A 19,796-nucleotide genomic window follows, 5' to 3' on the forward strand; every position below is an offset into this window, starting at 1 on the left:
AGATTTTATCCTCATGCCACGGTGGACATATAAAACAACTGGCTGTCAGAAGCCATAGCAAGTTGGGAGAAAGAGCTGCCTCAAATCCTGTATACTTTTTATTTGTCCCTAGCATTCTGAATGTCACCCTCCCCCTCCAGGAATTGTAGATCTTCCAGTAAAAGCCATATGACTTCCATTAGAAGCTCACTTAAAGCTCATATAGAATGTGTTATTTTCTAGAGTGGCTGGGATATCTATAGTTCTTTCCCCCCTGAAGTATCTTTAGAACCAGGTCACTCCTGTGGTGAGCCTTGGTATGACTGTCCTGGTTCACAACAAGAGAATGTGCTGGAATTTATTTTCTTTCCCATATATCTCTTCTGAAATAAAGGAATGTTCTCTTCTAAGCAGACTCATCATACATAGCATCCAGCAAGCCATTCAAAAAGCAATGGAGGATTCTGCAAAACTAATTGTGTTAATTTAAGCTCTTTGCTCGTCGTCAAAGTAGCATCGAATAATGGCAAGATTAAGTTAGCTTATTGTTAGCATCTGTTTTCAGCTGTAGATCTTTGCTTGTAAAATTTCCAACGTCCCCTTTATCATCTATATTCTCCTGGAATTATACAACCTTCACTGCCCTTATTTTGCTGTAGGGGGAATAAGAAAAATCCATTAAGATTGCACCGTGCAGTTGGAAAGAGGTTATCGGCCTTGCAGTGATGTCAGACCACTATACTGTGTTATCCACATCCTGGGAAGTCTGCTGTATCAGCAGTTTTACACTGATTTCTATGTTTTTCACAGAACCTTTACAAATAAATTTCATGCCCTTATAGCTGTATATTTAAAATGTTTGGGAAACAAATTCAGGTGGTAAGAAGAATCCATAACACACATACACCTAATTCAGCATTAAGTGACTGATGTGCATCTTACCATGACATGTCTCTAAAGATGCCAACTGTAGATGTGGGCGAAATGCTAAGAGCAAAAACTACCAGACCACAGCCCCACAGCCCAGAAAACCCCCAACAGCCAGTTGATTCCAGCCATCAAAGCCTTCGACAATGCATCAGTATTAAGTGCTTCATGGTTGTTCATGCATGCAGGATGACATTTGGTGGTTGGAATTTGCAGTTTTACATTTAAAAGACATGTTGGATGTGACTACTGTATCCTCCTCATAGCTGATCTTCCATTGTTGCACTTAGGTCCTCTAATCTGTACCAGCATTGGCTCCAAGGACCCTTCAGTTCCCATTGCTCTGGTGATGTGAAGGGACACCTTAAATTCCCATCCCAGCTTCTTGTCCCCTCCCAAACCCAGCACAAACTTACCCTTTCCTTCAAAGCTTTCTCTGGCTGGGCCTCCACTCTCCTTCCGGTATCTTTGCTGCTTTCCTTTCATTGCCCTCAACCCAATGTCTCCTGCTATTTCAAATCACTTCTCTTTCTCCCTTGTGACACCTCTTGCCTGGTACTGTCTCCCAGAACCCCTGTAAAAAATTACGTATCTCACTTTCTTCAAAATCTGTCCTTCAAACCCACCTTTTTTATTACATGTTTGCATAGTCATTTGATATACCTTCTCTTTAGAAATTAAATCTTAAGTATTTTGTTCTGTCTTGTGTTCTCTATCAGTATGGTTCACAAAGCAGCCAACAACATATAGAAATACTAAACAAAAAATCAACAATGTATAGGTGCATATAATTAGAATAGAGTCTTCCATTCTCCTCCTTTTGTTCTTTTTTTCTATCACGTTTTAGATTTGTAAACTCTTTGGAGCAGTGTCCTGGCTTTAATATACTTTGTGAAATGTCATGCACAGTGATAATGCCACATTGGTAATGAAAGGTTTGTCTGTGGTGTTAGATCTGAGATGGCTTATTTGTATCAGCGGGTCATCACCCAGTTTTCCTTTGATCAAAAGATTATTAAGCAGGTATGAACCAGCCCCTGCAGTTGAGGATGGGTAAAAGAGGATTTATTGCCTTTCTCTTTAAATAATAGCTCCATCTAAGAGGCCAGGCTGCCAGCCGCAGCACCGAGGCAATGACTCCCCATCGCTCCCACAGGCAAGTCGTGCAAAGCAAAAAAGCCCCTCTGCCACTGAGAAGCCCCCATTGGGCTTAATAGAATTACAGCACCTTTTTAGGTGCCATAAGTCTAAAGTCCTGGGCACTGGCGTAAGGCAGCGAATGGCCAGGAAGAAGCCGACTACTGTTTACAGCATAATTTTGGTTTGATTTAACTGATTTCTTTTTGTACTGTGTTTTATGTTTTATTTTGTTTTAATTTGCCTGGACAATCTTTGCTGACTGAAAGGTGAGACAAAACTGTTTAAAATAAACAGAAAATGGCTGCACCAAATATTCTTCATTTCTGAGATGTGCATTAAAATTAATATAGTTGATGCAAACCAATTTACATGCACACATCCCTCACCGAACAATTCCGTTATTCTAGAGCTGCTTTTGTTCTCTCAGCTCTTTTTAGTACAACCTAAACATGATTTTGCTTATAGATGTCCAGCAGTGGCATAGGAGGTTAAGAGCTCGTGTATCTAATCTGGAGGAACCGGGTTTGATTCCCAGCTCTGCCACCTGAGCTGTGGAGGCTTATCTGGGGAATTCAGATTTGGCTGTACACTCCCACACATGCCAGCTGGGTGACCTTGGGCTAGTCACAGCTTCTCAGAGCTCTCTCAGCCCCACCTACCTCACAGGGTGTTTGTTGTGAGGGGGGAAGGGCAAGGAGATTGCAAGCCCCTTTGAGTCTCCTGCAGGAGAGAAAGGGGGGATATAAATTCAAACTCCTCCTCCTCCTCCTCTTCCTCCTCCTCCTCTTCTTCTTCCTCCTCCTCCTCCTCTTCTTCCTCTTCCTCCTCCTCCTCTTCTTCTTCCTCCTCCTCCTCCTCCTCTTCTTCTTCTTCTTCTTCTTCTTCTTCTTAAGCAGGCGCCGCTCGGACAGCAACTCGCGGGTAACAAGGATGGTGGAAGCGCGTTGGGCTGCCATCTGGTGAACTAGATTTGTTTCCAGCTCATGAAACCTGCTGGACAACTTCTTGGACTTAGTCCCAGTTACCATATCAGATATGGCATCATAGTGCCAGAGTGGTGTAGAGGTTAAGAGCTGTGGACTCTTATCTGGTGAACTAGATTTGTTTCCCAGCTCCTACATATGAAGCCTGCTGGGTAACCTTGGACTAGTCCCAGTTCTTTAGAACTCTCTCAGCCCCACCTACCTCACAATGTGTCTACTGGGAGGGGAGGTGCTTTAAGGTGCTTTGCAAGCGGCTTTAAGACTCCTTATAGCAGAGAAACTCTTATTCTTCATGATGTCACCCACAAAATCATATGGGTTTCCTCAGCTGGTGAAATTAAATGGCAGTGAGGTCAAATGACAGCACTGAAGGTGAAGAAGAAGGAAATCAATGCAGAAAAGAACAGCAACACATGTTTGCAGCAAATGTCAAAAACAGGAGGTGCTATTTGACATTCACAAAAACAAATAGTAATGTGAAGAGTTTCCAGTCAACAAGGTTTTTGCTAGACTCGAAATGTACGTACCTGCTCAAAGAGTATTCACAAACAGACAATGCCACCTTCTCTCCACCCTCACTTATGGAAATTACATTATGGTTGTCTAAACAGCCATGTAACACATTTATTAGCAAACACACTTCAGTAAATGAAGGTTATTGACTTACAATTTGATTTGGGTCCTTCAGATCAAATGATGGTGTGACAAATAACTGTGACCGTGACCTTAAACCCTTTATTTGTCACTGCAGATCATGGTGGGAGAAGGGATTCTCTACTGCTGCCTTTCTAAACGTCGAAATGGGATTGGAGCTGAGGCTAATATCAATGCAGGTGGCTGCAACTTCAACTCTTTCCTTAGGAGAGCAGTCCGATTTGTTGGTGGGTTGCCTTTTTTGCTGAAGAATATCTGCTTTTGATGAGAGCCATCTTCATTCTTTAGGCATGCTTCCAACCATACTCGGTGTCAATGCATACATCTGAATCACTTCCCATCTTTCCTATTCATTGTGTGACTGAAGTTTTGAACAACTATCTTTCCATTTGCACAACCCTATGCATTTTTGTTGCATTGAACAAAGAAATAAATGAAATAGGTTGTTGACTGTTCAGTAACAAAAACCAGCAGAATGCCAGTGCAATGTAATGGCTTTCATGTCTTGTACTAGGATCTGAGAGACCTGGCTGCAGATACCCACTCTGTTATGAAGTTCTCTGGGTGACCTTGGGCCAGTCACATGCTCTCAGCCTAACTTCCCTCACAGAATTATTGTGTTGCTGAAATGGGAAATGCTGCCCTGAGGTCATTGAAGAAAGGTCTGGATAAAAATATGCTAATGAGGTAGTGGTACCTTTGGGCACCATGGTGCCTGCTGATGCTTTTTCTGGCACCTACCAACTATTTTTAGAAAGTGTGTGGGGCCAGGTGAGGCTTTTCTACAGCAAAGCGTCCAATTGGCTTTGCAGTTTCTTTTAAAAAGCTGCTTTGGCAGCCACTGTTTCCATAGCTCAAAGGCCTTCACTGGGTAACCCAAGGTAAGCTACAACAGCCATTTTGTGGCAATCATTTTGTTGATGCACTGACCACACTGTGTCAGAATTCTAAAGGTACCCGCAGGCTTAAAAAGGTTGGGGGGCCCTTAAATAGATTGTCTTCTTACAGCTAACACCCTAAGGTAGCATTTCCCAAATGGTAGGTTGTGATCCAGCATTGGGTCATGAAAGCAAAATGTCTGGGGCTGGGGCCACCCCACCCCCATCCTTGCTCAGAGAGCACCACCCACCTGGAGCTGGGCTAGTCTCTGGGAGTTGCTCTGGGAGTCAGATAGGATGCTGAGTAAAATTTCTAAGTACAGAAGAAAGGGTAAGTTTAGATTATGACCCCAGCCCTGCTACAGACCTCTGACTAGTCCCTCCTACTAATCCTGGGTTCAACGTTTTGGGTATAATATGGGTGTCATCTTGGGCTACAATGGGAAGGGAAAGGTGATGAGGAATTCCCATTTTGCTGACCAAAGCCTCTATGCTGGCAATTTATTGTAAGATCCAAGCCACAGAGCCAAACAGAATACATTAATACAGCAGCATTTCTCACCAAGCAAGCATCTCAAAGGTTCTCCTGCTTCTTTTAGGTGTCCATGTGTTTGGCCTTTGTGCCACAGCTCTCATCACTGATATCATACAGTTGTCAACGGGCTATCAGACACCATACTTCCTGACTGTATGCAAGCCTAATTATACATCCTTAAACGTATCCTGCTCAGAAAATTCTTACATTGTGGAGGATATTTGCTCTGGACCTGATCCTGTCATCATAAATGATGGAAGGTAAGACACAGAAACATGGTTTCTTGGACTGTGTGTACATTCAGCATTTACAGTCTCCACCTAGTCTTTGTTGCTTGCTGGATTTTTTGTCAAGCTCTTTGTACATTCACCTCTTGATAAATTTGACATTTTTATAAGAGTCAGAGATGCAGTACTTTCTCATGATGTGTGTACGTCAGATGAATGTGTGTATGTCAGATGAACCAAGAAGTAGACTGAGGGAATATGGAAATGAAAAGATGGTGCTATGCAGATGGCAGAAGATTCTGCTCTCAGTAAATCCCTTTCAGATTTTAGGCATGAAGCAAGATGGCTCCCGTCAGTAAGGATGTTGGTTATTCACAACAGCCTTCTGCCTCCAACAAAATTCTCATCAAGAAACAGATCCCCAAGTGACCGAAAGGGCATTCCTAAGCAGACCCTTCTAACAGCCCAATCCAAATGAGGGGGCCGAATGGCCTTTGGGAGCACGCCAATGCCTTTGCTCTCTCCCCCGGAAGAAGGGGCACTCACGCCGGCAAATGCAGCAGCATCCATCTTCCCCAGGTCCATGGCAGTGAAACCTGGAAGTGGGTACCACCACAGAGCAACACTGGCATCCAAGTGGACACCGGCACAAGGAGAATGTGCCAGGGCATCCCAAGTGTGGAGCGAACTTTAGTCGGCTTCCACCTGGGCTTGCAAGCCAGGAACGCCATGGCCAAGGCTTTAGACTTACACCAAATGAAAGGATGCCATAACTCCATCGAGCCCTATATATAACTTCCAGGTGGTCAATTTTTCTTTTTGCTGCCTCCTGACACCACCTAAAAGCCCTCTCGAAGTAGGGCAGTGGCACTGTCCCCGGCAGCCTCAGCCTGTGGATTGGTCTGTGAGACTTAAATAGACTCTGATGGGGGTTAACTCTGTTTAAGATAGCAACGTTTCCCTTTCCATTTCTGATTAAAATATGCCTTGTGTTGGTAACAGCTAGTAGAAGCCTGCCGTGTCTTGCTCTCAGATCACCTCCTAGAAGGCACATATGCACAATAATAATCTGAGAAAGATAATGTCATTACAATTTGTGTGTTTACTAACAACTTGCGTTAACTTCAGTGGGAACAATGCCACATAAAAATACAATGGCCTATAAACACATCCAGATGAGAAAGACTTATCAGTAGCTGAAATTTATGCCAAGGATGTAATGAATTATTCAGAGAACACATAGAAAGGCCAACACACCCAATGTGACTGGACCCATGTTGTTTTAAAAAAAGCATTTTCTAAGCAATATTTTTCAAATCCCAAAACTTGCACAAAAGAGTGCCTATCCTTAAGAATGCCTTGACATTCTAAATGGGCAGACATTCCATATGTTTCCATCTATTTTCTATTTATGTGTCCTATTTCTAAAGGTCAGGACAAATTCTGTACTTTTTTCATATGTCATAAATTCTGTTGCAGCCTTTTTTTTCCTCTGTGGTGCTAAATATGTTGAACAGGCAGCAGGATTTTTTTTTCTTTTTTGGACCTGCTGTAAAGGTATTTAGTGGTGCTATGCAGATGGCAGCAGATTCTGCTCTCAGTAAATCCCTTTCAGATTTTAGGCACGAAGCAAAATGGCTCCCGTCAGTAAGGATGTTGGTTATTCACAACAACCTTCTGCCCCCAACAAAAATCCATTCAGCCCATTCAGCACAGCCCAAAAAAGACGTCTGTGAGTTGTCTTAAAAAGAGGCAACGGCACACCGTAAATAAAATGTTCAGGGGACATCTTGAAAAGAGGTGGCTGCTGGTTTAATTCTGGACAGCAAAGGCGTCAGAGGGGGAAAGAGGCTTTTTCCCGCCCAATTGTTTTGCTCTCTTGTCTGTTTCGCCCTCTGCTTGCACCCAACATTTTGTGTGCTGGTGAAGGGATTCTCCCTGCCTCCATTTCATGAAGGCTGTCCCAGGACATTTGTTCTGCAAACATATATAGGTGTACTCAGTTCTTCCTGGCAATATATAGTTTTCCTTTCCTTTCTTTTTTTCCGTTTTTTGTAGGAGCTATCTTCAAAGATATCTAGACACGCATCCACCACTGTCACAATGGGAGTCCTCCAAGTGGCTAAGATTCTCTTATGCACGTCTGTGTATTTTCAAAGATAGCTCCTCCAAAATAATGTTTTTTCAAAAAAAAAAACAATATATTGCCAGAATCGACATGAAGATCTGAGTACAACTATGTACTTTTCAGGCTGAAATGGCACCCAGGGTCAGAACCTACAGAGCAAACATTCTGGGACAATCTTAAGCAAATGGTGGCAGGGAGAATCCCTTCAGCTCCACACAAAATGTCGGGCATGAAAAATAAGACACACCCTGAGCTTTGCATGGCACCATTGGGAAGATGCCTCTTTCCAAAAACTTGCTCATTGAGCGAGTTTTGAAAGCAGCGTTTTCCCGCCATTTGGGAGGCGTGAGCATGGCGCTGCTGCACTGCAGCAGCGGCAGCTATGTGAACAGCGCCCAAGGGATGGTGTTTTCCGTCCCAAAGACGCTGTTTTTGGCCCATGCAGAAATGGCCATATGTTGTAATTCCTCAGGCACACTACAGCTTCCAAAACTATGGCCTTTTTGTCTCACAGCATTTCAGACAGATCCTGTACTGCAAATGTTTTGTCTTGAGATGGTGAAAGGGTGCATATATGGAATTGCCATTGTTCAAAACCCGCAGGATTTTAATGGATTCATTAGTATACATGTGGATCACATTCTACCTGTTCTCAATAAATATATGGGAGTCTGGGCCAAGTGACTGCAATTCAGACTTCCCATATTGCTACCAGTTCATCACTTGATGGCTGCAACACAAGTCAGGAGTTGCCTATTTGAATGGACCATTTGCAGATTTAACACTACAGATGGAATTTCCATCATTTGCTCACATCACCTCAAACACTATGTGTCTCAGTGGAATCAGATCAGCTGAGAAATCATCCAGTGCAGAAAGATGAAGCATAGGGAATCAAGTGCTAGATGTTGCTATACGAATGTGTTCTTGCATTTGGAAATTATCACGGCACGTTCAGAGAATCACTGTTACTATTATTATGCATACAAAATACTTTCCTCTTCATGGATAACAGTGCCAAAGTTACTTGCAGGCCAACATGGGCACACTCAGACCAACTGCAATGTTGGCTTCAGCTAGATTGCCACACATACAGCCAAATTGACTAGTGGCTATAAAGAGAGAATAACATACCTCTAAGTAGTAATCTGTAGTGAGGGGGTAGCGAGGGGGTGGTTTCAACAGTGGGTTCAAGGTTTAGCTGTTTCCTTTTTTCAAATTACTATTGAAATCAAAATTCTACAACTATGTATCTCATCCTAGATATCATTGTGCTTTACTGATTCACGTAATTGTAGAATTTTCTCCATTATGATATAAAACTGAAGAAAAAGAAGAGTTTGGATTTATACCCCACCTTTGTCTCCTGTAAGGAGATTCAAGGCAGCTTACAAATTTCTTCCCTTCCTCTCCCCATGACAGACACCTTGTGAGATAAGTGGGGCTGAGTGAGTTCTGAGAGAACTGTGACTAACCCAAGGTCACATTTCATGTGAAGGAGTGGGGAAACAACCCCAGTTCACCAGATCAGAGTCCACCACTCATGTTGAAGAGTGGGGAATCAAATCCAGTTCTCCAGATTAGAGTCCACCATTCCTAACCACTACCCCACACTGAATCAAGATGAAAAATTTCATCTTTGCAATCATAATCTGTAATTTGTAAATATGGGGTGTAACAGCTATTCTAGAGAGAATAGTTCCAATTCACCCAAAATAAATTCACAAAAATAACATAACATAAAACAAAATTCAAAAAAACTTTCCAGCAATCCAGTGTTCATTTCCTTGATTGCAACTTGTACGTTCAACATGATTAAAGGACTGGACCACCCAGTGCTTTGGCTATTTTTAAACCCAACCTTAGCAGAATGTATTTTAAGTGAGAAATTTAATTTGAGTGTCCTTCCTTTGCAGAAAGTCATTCCCTTCAGAACACGCTACTCTGGCAGCCTTTGCAGCTGTGTATGTTTCGGTAAGTAATTAAGTCTGTTCATCATAATTTCTAGAAGAGGAAAGTTGAAATATCATTTAGTGTTTATTTTAAAGCAAGATGATTAAAACTAGAGATGCCAGAAAAGGGGAGAAGAGACTGAGTCTTTCCTAATCCCCCCTTACTCAGGTTTAAAATGAGAAGGGAGCGATCAATGGAAAAAGGAAAAAGAAACCTTTTCATGAAATATTTTATTTCCCTCCATTTTTAAACCATTGTTTTTAAAACACTGTTGTATACAACCAGTTCAAATGACTGTAAATCCTATATATCCAAGAATTACACAGAGATATTTTTTTCTGTTTGAGCAGATTATTAAACAACAACAGTTTTAGGATTGGATGTTAGAAAACTACTTTCCAATCATTGCAGATTACAGACTGATTTTGGTACAGCAGTTCCATATGGCAATCTGCCAAGCTTCATGCTGAACCATGGTGCTATGGTTTTTATTAGAAATGGGCTCAGATTGGTGAAAGGTTTGGGAAGGCCAAGCTATTAGACTATTCTTAAATCTTGTTCTGAGCTCAAAAATGACTAAGGGTCATTCTCCTCCCTCTCCTTCATAGTTCCTACTGATTGGACAGGCAGAGTGTTTTTGTCTCTCCTCCCACTGGCCTCCCCTTCCTTCACAATCAGCTTCTAAGGAACTTCTGCTGCACTCTAGGCTATGTAGTCTACATGGTGTCCAGTCTATGAGAGTGGACAGGGAAGGGAGGGAGGAAAGAGGCCCGCCTCTCACTGCTGTTTTTATTAGCAGGTAAATGGGGGCAAGGAGGAAGATGGAGTATAGGTATTCCATGGTTCTGTTACAGTCTGAGCTGGAGAAGAATTCAAACTATTTCTGCTATATTTCAGCGCTATTACAGGAGATGGTCAGAGATGGCATTTGTAGCTACTAGCTCACCAGGGATACAAGAGATCCAGCTGGCTGACATTTTCAGTTAGAGCAACTATTGGTTGAAGTATTCTCAGACTGCCTGCCTTCATCCTTGGCTTGACTGCCAGCCTGCCTCAGGATTGCCAGCCCTGACAGGAGCTAATTTGTTCATTTCATGTTGCTATTAATACATGCAATTAGCAGCTCTCATGAGTGGTCTCCTTATGTGGCCAGCACATAGGCCAAGGATTAAGTGCCCCTACCCATTGCAAAGAACTTCTCACACAAAGATTAGCTACAGAATACTTATTCATAGGAGAGTATTCTAAGCATTATAACAATATGAGAGAGATTTTTTATAGATTTGTACCTCTGACTAAGAGTTCTGTGCAGAAAAAAACTGAAGTGAGCTTGGTAGCTGACTTGCAATACAGTTTTAAGCAGAGTTATACCTTTCTGTGTCCATTAGCTTCAGTAGCCTCTGAACATCCCCTGTCAGTTACTTTCATTTTTTAACTCAATTTTTAAAATGTATTTTGTTTTAAAGATGTACTTCAATTCTACTTTAACCGACTCCTCTAAACTTCTGAAACCACTTCTAGTCTTTGCATTTATCATCTGTGGGATTATCTGTGGACTAACTCGCATCACCCAATACAAAAACCATCCAGTTGATGTTTACTGTGGATTTTTAATTGGAGGTGGCATTGCCCTTTATTTGGTAAGTAGAGTGCAGATGTTCAAAATAAATAATATTGACTAATCAATAAATAATAGTTTGCTAAATATGTTACAGTTAGTTGGCAATACAAGGGTATTTAACCCATGCATCTGAAAATAAACAGATGTATTTTAAAAATATCAGAGTTTTAAGGTAAGCGACTGACAGAGGTGGTTCCTCTGCATAGTGACCCTGGCATTTCTTGGTGGTCTCCCATCCAAATACTAACCAGATTGACCCTGTCTGATAAGATCAGGCTAGCTTGGGCTGTCTAGGTCAGAGCATCTCTTGGGGGTGCAAATGAGCAAAAGTGCAATTGAGTAATATAAACAATACAATGGAAGAGGAAGCATCCTGAAGCTTTAGAAAACTAACACCAGTTGCAGATTTTAGAATGTCACAACATTGTTAAAGTAAACCCATTAAACTTTCTAAAAAGTAGGTCCTGCAGAAGTGAGCTCTGTCTCACAAAAACTTTCGTTGAAACTAATGTTATTAGTCTTTAAGATACTGCTGGAGTTTTGTTTCATTTTGCTGTAATAGACTAACATGCTACGCTTCTAGAACTAAGCTAGTAAGATCAGCTTTAGCTAGTAATAATCACATATGAAACCATGGTAGAGTATGCACTACAGTGAATGTGAATGAACAGTGTAATATTCAATTTTCAGATGAGTTAGTGTGTAGATACATATAAAAATGGGTCATCGAAAATGTAAATAGAATGTAGCTGAAAACCCCACTGTGGTACTGCACAAACTGAAACTGAAGATTTTTCTCCCTTACCTAGATATTGCATTCCAAGGTTATTAAAGCAGCAAAAAGGTTACAGCATATGAGCTGAAAATTAATTAGGTTAAGGCAAGGATTAGTAAATGAGGCTGTGTGACTGTCAAAGTAGATGCAGAGGACAGGGGCTGCTTTTTTAATTGCTGTTTTGATCATTGATGTTTGTAGTGCAGTTTCTACATGATTTGTTCTTTTTAATAGTCTCCTTGTTTTCTTTCATTTTTTTTAAAATCTTTACTTTTAAACTCACCCAAACAGTATGTTAATAGTAAGGTGGGAGTAAACTAAGATTCTAAAGAAATAAATAAAATGACATTTGGAGACTGTTTTGCACATTGTGTGCTGTCTTATTGGTTTCTCAAAATCAACACAGGAGCTGCACAAACCAGATCACCATGTTTGTTTTTGACATACAGCTGTTCAGTGGCTCCAACGCAGCTTAAGAAAATGCGTGGAGGCTGCTGATCATGTAGCAAAAGACTGGCTTTGAACAACAGAGTTTCAGGCCGTTTCCTGTATCGGTTTTCCGTCGCCTCTAATGCCGGGCGCAGAGTTTCGCCGCTGGCGGGAGTGCCTGCCCGCAGACGGGAAGCGCGCAGCAGGCGGTGGGAGGCCGGGCAGGAAGGCAGGCGGTTCGCGACGGAAGTTTTGTTCTCCTCCTCTCTATCTATCACCGGCCGCTTGCGATGCCAAGAGCTCCTCGCCCCACGCCTCGCCCGCCACCCCCGGAGGTCAGCGGCGGGCCACCGCAGACGGTTTCCAGCAGGACACGGTAAGGGAGGGAGGAGGGGGGAATAAGGCTTCCCGCGCGGCCGTTCGCATCAAGGCCAGCAGGGAAGACGCTTTCTCCTCCCAACAACAACCCTTTGCTGGTTGAAGGTTTGGGGGGCGCCCGAGGTCAGCCCCTGGGGAGAAGCCGTGATCAGGTCGCCGCTGCTGCAGCAGCGGCGCCTGCTTAACGCGGCCTGGGGCCAGCGCTTCATCACTCTCAGGCCGCTTTTCTAGGATATGGGCCGGTAAAACGGCCCCAGGTCGCTTCTGCACGGCCTCCGGCCTTCCACGCCGGGCGAAGCCACGGGCGAAGCCTACTGCGACGTGAAGCGCGCGAAAGTTAGTGCGCAGGGGAGGTCGGGTAGAAGGCAGGCGGCTCAAGACGGAAGCCGCTTGTTGTCGCGTAGTCGCAGCCGTTGAGGGCGCCGCAGCCCCACGCTGCCCTCCGGACTCTGGAGGTCGGGGACAGGGCGTGGGCTGCGACCGCAGACGCATCGTTGCGGGACACGGTAAGTGGGAGGGAGGGTGGGGAACAGCGTGCGCGCTGCACCGCATCGCCGTTAGACGCTTCCTCCCAAACAACAACCCTTTAAAGGGTTAAAGAGCTTAGGGCGCCTGGAGGTCACTTTGGGGAGTGGAAAGATTAGGTCGCCGCTGCCGCGCTGCAGCAGCCGCCAGGGCTAACGCGCCTGGGGGGCGGGCGCTTTTTTACCGCCCCCCAGGTCAGTCAGATATGGGCCGTGCAGAAACGGCCTCAGGGACTGGGGCATACATTGATCATACTGACGTCTAGTAGATCCAAGACTGATTAAGTGCCTGGATAGAAAAAGGGTGGGATATGAATGCAATCATAACTCATAAGGATGATTCACCCATCTACTTCCAGTCCCTGTCTGCCTGCTTTAGAATCTGCAAGGAAACAGAATCCCTTCCAGCGACCATGTAAAGAGGGTGGAGAAGCTCTCAGGACTGACTTACCTGCTTGTCCCTAGAGAAGCAGGAGATGTTGCACACCAAATAACGTTTAGAGCTCCAGTTTCCAGCTCTTTCAAACTTGTGGTACTTTATAGACTCTGGCAGCAGCTGCTCTTCCCTGGTTGTTAGGAAAAGATAGTTTCCTAACTATCTAGAATATAACATAGTGCCTTAGAATATATAATATAAGGAGAATAATGGAATATAATGAGGATGGCATGATGTATGATAGCTCCTTGTTCTTCTTTAGCAACACAAAAAAGAGATCCTAAAAACTTTTCCATCTTTCTTTGCCTATTCAGTTCTTTTCTTGGGCATCCTAAAGTAGACAACTCAAAAGATTCATTAGAAATTCATCTCTGAGCACACATAAGAGCATTTGGGTAGAGTTATATTGTGTCTGAAATACTGCACATGAGAAGCTACACGATTAAAGGGACTATAAACATTTGTTTTGCATCATGGAATTATATTTTTCTCCTAATACCAGGGCCTGTATGCTGTGGGGAACTTTCTGCCAAGTGATGAGAACATGATTCATCAGAACCAGCAGAGAGAACCATTAAGGTCTTTGACTGACCTGAGCCAAGATGCCAATAGAATTCTTCCTGGTAAAAATGGCAGTAGCAATGATGTTATCTCCACTCACCCTGCTGAGAATATGTTAAATAGGAACCACAGAGAAACCGGCTCTCTGACTAACCTCAAACGAGCAAATGCTGATGTAGAGATTATAACATCCCTACTGTAAGTCCAATGGAAAAGCGAGAACATGGTGAATCTTCGAAGTAACACGCTTCTTTGCCCACGGGCCAATACACCCTAAGCGAATGGGAAGAGTCAGGGGCTTCAGTAGAAATGCAACAATTCATGCATCTATGGATTCTGCCCGCTCAAAGCAGCTTCTCTCCCAATGGAAGAACAAGAACGAAAGTCGGAAGTTGTCCCTGCAGGTAATACAGACAGATTCTGCACAGTCACCACCTAGAGCAATTGAAATGAGGTCAAGCTCAGAGCCGTCCAGAGTGGGAGTTAATGGAGATCATCATGGGCCTTCCAATCAGTACCTGAAAATTCAGCCTGGTAGTGTACCAGGCTGTAACAGTGCTGGTCTATCTGGTGGGCCAAGGGTCTCTATTCAGTCACGCCCCGGTTCTTCACAGCTTGTGCATATTCCTGAAGAGACACAGGAGAACATCAACACATCTCCAAAAACTAGCACAGCTAGAGCTAAGTGGCTGAAAGCTGCTGAGAAGACTGTTGGGTGCAGAACCAACAGCCAGCCAAGAATCATGCAGGTCATTGCCATGTCCAAGCAACAAGGTGTGCTTCAGGGCAGCCCAAAGAGCTCTGATGGGAGCACAGTCACCTGTACAGGAGCCATTCGATATAAAACCTTGACAGACCATGAGCCAAGTGGTATAGTAAGAGTAGAGGCCCATCCTGAAAATAACAGGCCTATAATTCAGATGCCATCAGAAGGGGAAGGAAGCGGCTCTTGGAAGTGGAAAGCCCCTGAGAAAGGAAGCCTTCGTCAAACATATGAGCTAAATGATCTGAACAGGGACTCTGAGAGCTGTGAATCTTTGAAAGACAGTTATGGATCCAGTGACAGAAAAAGAAGCAACATTGATAACAGCGAGCACCACCACCACGGGATAACTACGATAAGGGTCACGCCAGTGGAAGGCAGTGAGATTGGTTCAGAGACCCTGTCCATTTCCTCTAGCCGCGACTCCACACTTCGAAGAAAAGGTAATATCATTTTAATTCCCGAAAGAGGAAGCAGCCCAGAAAATACCAGGAACATCTTCTACAAAGGAACATCTCCAACAAGAGCTTACAAAGAATGAAAACTGATGAGTCCAGCCAAGCAATGCCATTAACAATCAATACTGTTTGGTATGAGCTTTTGTGCTCTCTTTATTTTTGAGCTGATGCCGAGATAATCTTAATGTGCCAAAATATCAACCATCAGCCTGATTGTTTTTGGATGTTGCTGATGTGTAGTGATTGTGCATGAGTTTGTGGATTTCATGTTGCGGGGGGGAAAGCACAATGCAAGAACCTAACCAACAGGAAGAGTTTCCTAACAGGTTTTTGGTGGGGGGGTTGTTTTTTATTTTTGTTTGGATTCCAGTTTTTTCTCCAATGGGAATGACGTCAACAAAAACAGTGATCTTAAATCTAGACACCTTATTTCCTGAATGTGCCAATGTTTTTATTTATAAATAGCTACAAATATAGGTCCAAGGACAAATGGGAGAGACTTTTTTTAAAACAATAATAGCTGTACCAGTGTTGTATGTTCACCTTTGCGGGTTTTGCACCAAAATTTAATACAAGTCGGTGCTGATTCTACCTTAACATTTTTGGAAAACTTACATACTTGTTCAGCTCCTCAAATGACATTTTGACATGTAATTCCTTTTCAAGTAATATTGCTGAAAATACTATGCTGGCTGCATTCATTTTAGAGTAGAAAAATATTAACTGCTTTGTTATAGTGGATCTTTCACATTTAAAGGTTGCAAAGATTTTATGTAGTTCTTTGAAATGTTTACCAAAACAAATGTGGGTGATGTTCCATGAAAACAGAACCATTTTATCTCTTGGTTAGCTTTGCTGTTGCTCTCCAAAAAGCATTTTGTTACAGGTGCTACTAATTAAAATGTCAGTTCATAATGAGCTAACTGGGAATGATTTTAATGGGGGGTGGGGGGGAAGGATGGAGTAAAACAGAGATTTTACTGCACTTTTTCACAGCCTATAGTTTTTTAACTATTTTGGAATTTGTCTCATTACAGATCTTTCCTGTTTTTGTTCACTTCTAACTAGTTAATACTCAACACTGATAATTGCAACCATGTTGTAAAGATGAAGATAATATTACAGTCCAGGCTGCCTAGTGAATGAACTGGGCTGATGTTAGGTAGAGAGAAATCCTAGACAAGCTGTGAGCTGTGTGTAAGTTTGTGTGCCCTTCTTTCCTCTTCAGTGTTCAGGGGCTATCCGCTACCTCTAGAGATTAACCTAAGCATGGCTGGGGAGCATGATCAGAGAATATAAGGCTATCAAAATACCCTTCCTCAGCACCTATTGACAGGGCCTGAAATGAAATAGCAGTTACCAAGTTACTGGATATTCAGGGTTGCCATGTTTTTGCTCTTTTTCACACTCTATACAAAGTGGCATTTTGCTAATACTTTTTTTTTTGTTACGTTATTTTACCATTGTGGAACTTCTTAAGGGAACAAGAGCCATATCCCAGATGGAATATGGCAACTTCCATGAGGGTGGCAGCAATGGCTCAAATTCCAGGAAGCTGGCTATCTGATAATTCTTATAGTCAAATGTTCTATCCAATGGATGGGTTTACAATATCAGTTGGGGTAAACTATTGATGAATCTGCCAAGCTCTCACACAACCATTGTTGTCTCACTTTACTAGGGACATGATTTCCATTTTTCAGTTCATTTGGGCGGGGGTGTATCTGCAGAAAATGGCACCCAAGGCAAGCACTGAAATTTCACCCCCTCAAAAAAAATCCAACAGGTCTTTCACTTCATGGTAGACCAGCTCTTCAGCAGCCAGGTCTACCCACCACAGGTCCATCAACTCTCCAGAGAGCTGGTCTACCTGTGGTTAAAAACAATGGCCAGGTCTACCAGTTTTCCTTAACAGTGGATAGACCTGCTCTCCAAGTGCTGGTGGGACATGGAAGCTTGTGGGGTGCAGTCTGGAGAAGGAGGCATAGCAGCTTCCTGCCTTGCAAAAGGGCAGCCAGGGTATCCCTGAGCACACCTCCTGGCTTGCTCTATCCTAGATGGGCCAGACACATCATATTCGGCAAACAGCCTTATTAAACATTGTTTTCAGTTAAGGATTTCAACAGTGAAAATATTTTCACCTAGGTTCCAAGGAAATCATTATTAGTGAAATGCAATTGTGATGGCATCATAAGAAGAAAATCTAATTTGGAAGCAGTACAATCAATAGAACATGCGGTGAAAGAGGACACAAGAGTTTTTTAGGTCAAGGTTAAGGGATATAGTTTTTGGTGCTGGTGTGCCCTAATATAGATGTTGAAAATCATAGAACAGTCCGAGGTAGATTCTATAGGTTTAGGAGAAACATGGACTTAAATATATATATATTTTGAGTAAATCTACCATTTGGGGAACCTGTAGCAAATGCCACAACATAATAAACTGAAAAAATATAGATACAAACCAGTTTCATTCTTGTAACAAGAATGATGCAAAACCAGCTTCAATTCTTATGTTCTGTTTTGTTTCCCACTCTTTTCCCAAAGAACTCAGATGATCACATTATCCTTACTATAATTGGGCATAGGAAGTTATGCTGAGGGTCATTTGTTCAGGTGCATCCAGAAAGCAGAGATTTACACCTGGATTTCCTATATCATGTCTATCCTGGTTCTCTAGCCCAAACTAGTAATGATTCTCCATGGTCTAAAAGTTTGGTGTGAGATTAACTAGACATTAAATTGGTGTAACCTTGGAATTGGTACCTGCGAATTGTGTGATCTTCCACAAAAGGGGAGTGGGTTTTATTCTAAAGAGAACCATGGGGAGCAATATGTAGTACATAACAATTCATGGGTATGTTAAAATTGGACATTGAAAAATAACTTGAATGCAAATTCTTATAAGTAGTGGAAGGTAGATTGAAAAATACTGTCAATCCTCACCAATTTTAACATTTTTAGAATGCCTGTACAGATCTGGATATATATCCGCATACCGTATCCACTGTGTGGGTCTCTACACATGTGGTCCCCAGTCAATCACTAAGACCAATACAGCTCTGGTTGCTGGATGCAGGCATCCAGCTACTGGATTTTCAAATCCAGCATCTTACTGGACCTACAGATTCCAATCCAGTACAGCAATCTGAATATAGATCTTCCTTACTGGATATGGGTAATTCTTTTCCATTTATACTATTAACATACATTTTTAATTATAAAATAACAGAGCTCACAAATTTGTAAATGCTTGGCATTTCAGAATTTTTTTACACATGGACTGATGATGGGTTATAGCTTAGTTTAGCAATATCAAGTAAAAACAGTTTTCAAGGAACAGGTAGAACACAATCACAGAAGACCTAGAGTGTTGTATATAGGTGATAAGAAAGGCAAATGGAAAATGACAATTAAGCAACTGCAATAATACAAGGACTAGATATCAACACTTGCAAAGCAGCTTATTTTGTCAATAGCACATGGGTTTGAGGAAAGGAGTGGTTGCTTTCCTTGTTTTATTTCCTTAGAGTTAACTTGCCATATCAAGGTATCACATGTTGCTTTCAGGATTCTAAGGTTCACTGCATTCTTTCAAGTGCAGGACACTATTTTTCCTATCTTAACTTTTCCTACTTAACTTACAAACAATTTTAAAGCACTTGCAAAATCATTGTGATTGCATTCTTTACATAAAATAATGAAAATACTCTTTTTTTACTCAGAAGTGCCAAAGGCTACTCTTTTTAATAACGGCTTCTCAGAAACATTATTACATTCAAGAACTGGAAATTGTAATAAGATATACATTGGGACTGTGGACTTCCCTATGTATATCATTTTGGAGCCTTTTGTAAAATTAACCTTTGTTTACATTCCACTGATACCTTAATTTCAAACAAATCAAATAAATTGACTGGTGGCAACTTCTAGTTTTTTCTTACTTGCTAAAATGGGGCACCAATTTCTTTGTCAGGCTGTGCTTTACTGAGAAAAAATAATAAATTGGGTAAAAATATGAACTATGTTTTTAAATGAGAATTCTATATAAAGTATTGTGTTCTAATAAAATGTTATGCACTGTTTTAAAATGGAAAAAAACTATTTGTAAATTGCTATAAATGTATTTTGTTAAATAAGTACAGAATCAATGCTACTGTGTGAGTTTATTGTGCTAATATCATTCAAAAATAAAGATAAAATTCCTCATTGAGACTGAGAGTTCTCATCTGTTCTGGAAAACTTTAGGTTTTCATTTTTACTGCTGCTGGAAAATGAAATTCTGATGATGGGTAGAAGGCGCTATCATTCCTATCATACAGAGTTTCATGACTGAATGGAAATCTGAACTAGGCAAGTTTCACAGCTTCTAGGCCACTATGCCACACCACAGGCTTAAAAACTGCGATTTTATTGCCTGTTCCAGTGGGAGGGGCAACTTTGCTTGC

The 19,796-nt window shown here is 42.1% G+C and overlaps 1 protein-coding gene across 1 annotated transcript in view; it reads left to right on the forward strand.

The window, feature by feature from the left end:
• PLPPR4 (phospholipid phosphatase related 4) overlaps nt 1–19,561 on the forward strand; it is a 49,574-nt gene extending 30,013 nt beyond the window's left edge. The window contains 6 exon segments of the mRNA XM_048497389.1: nt 3,781–3,910; nt 5,161–5,356; nt 9,368–9,425; nt 10,871–11,044; nt 14,070–14,417; nt 14,419–19,561. Of these exon segments, the coding sequence (XP_048353346.1) occupies nt 3,781–3,910; nt 5,161–5,356; nt 9,368–9,425; nt 10,871–11,044; nt 14,070–14,417; nt 14,419–15,432 (1,920 nt within the window). The 3' untranslated portion in view covers nt 15,433–19,561.
• Nucleotides 19,562–19,796: the final 235 nt, after the last annotated feature.

The sequence above is a fragment of the Sphaerodactylus townsendi genome, linkage group LG05 (genome assembly GCF_021028975.2).
Source record: "Sphaerodactylus townsendi isolate TG3544 linkage group LG05, MPM_Stown_v2.3, whole genome shotgun sequence".
NCBI classification, from domain to species: domain Eukaryota; kingdom Metazoa; phylum Chordata; class Lepidosauria; order Squamata; family Sphaerodactylidae; genus Sphaerodactylus; species Sphaerodactylus townsendi.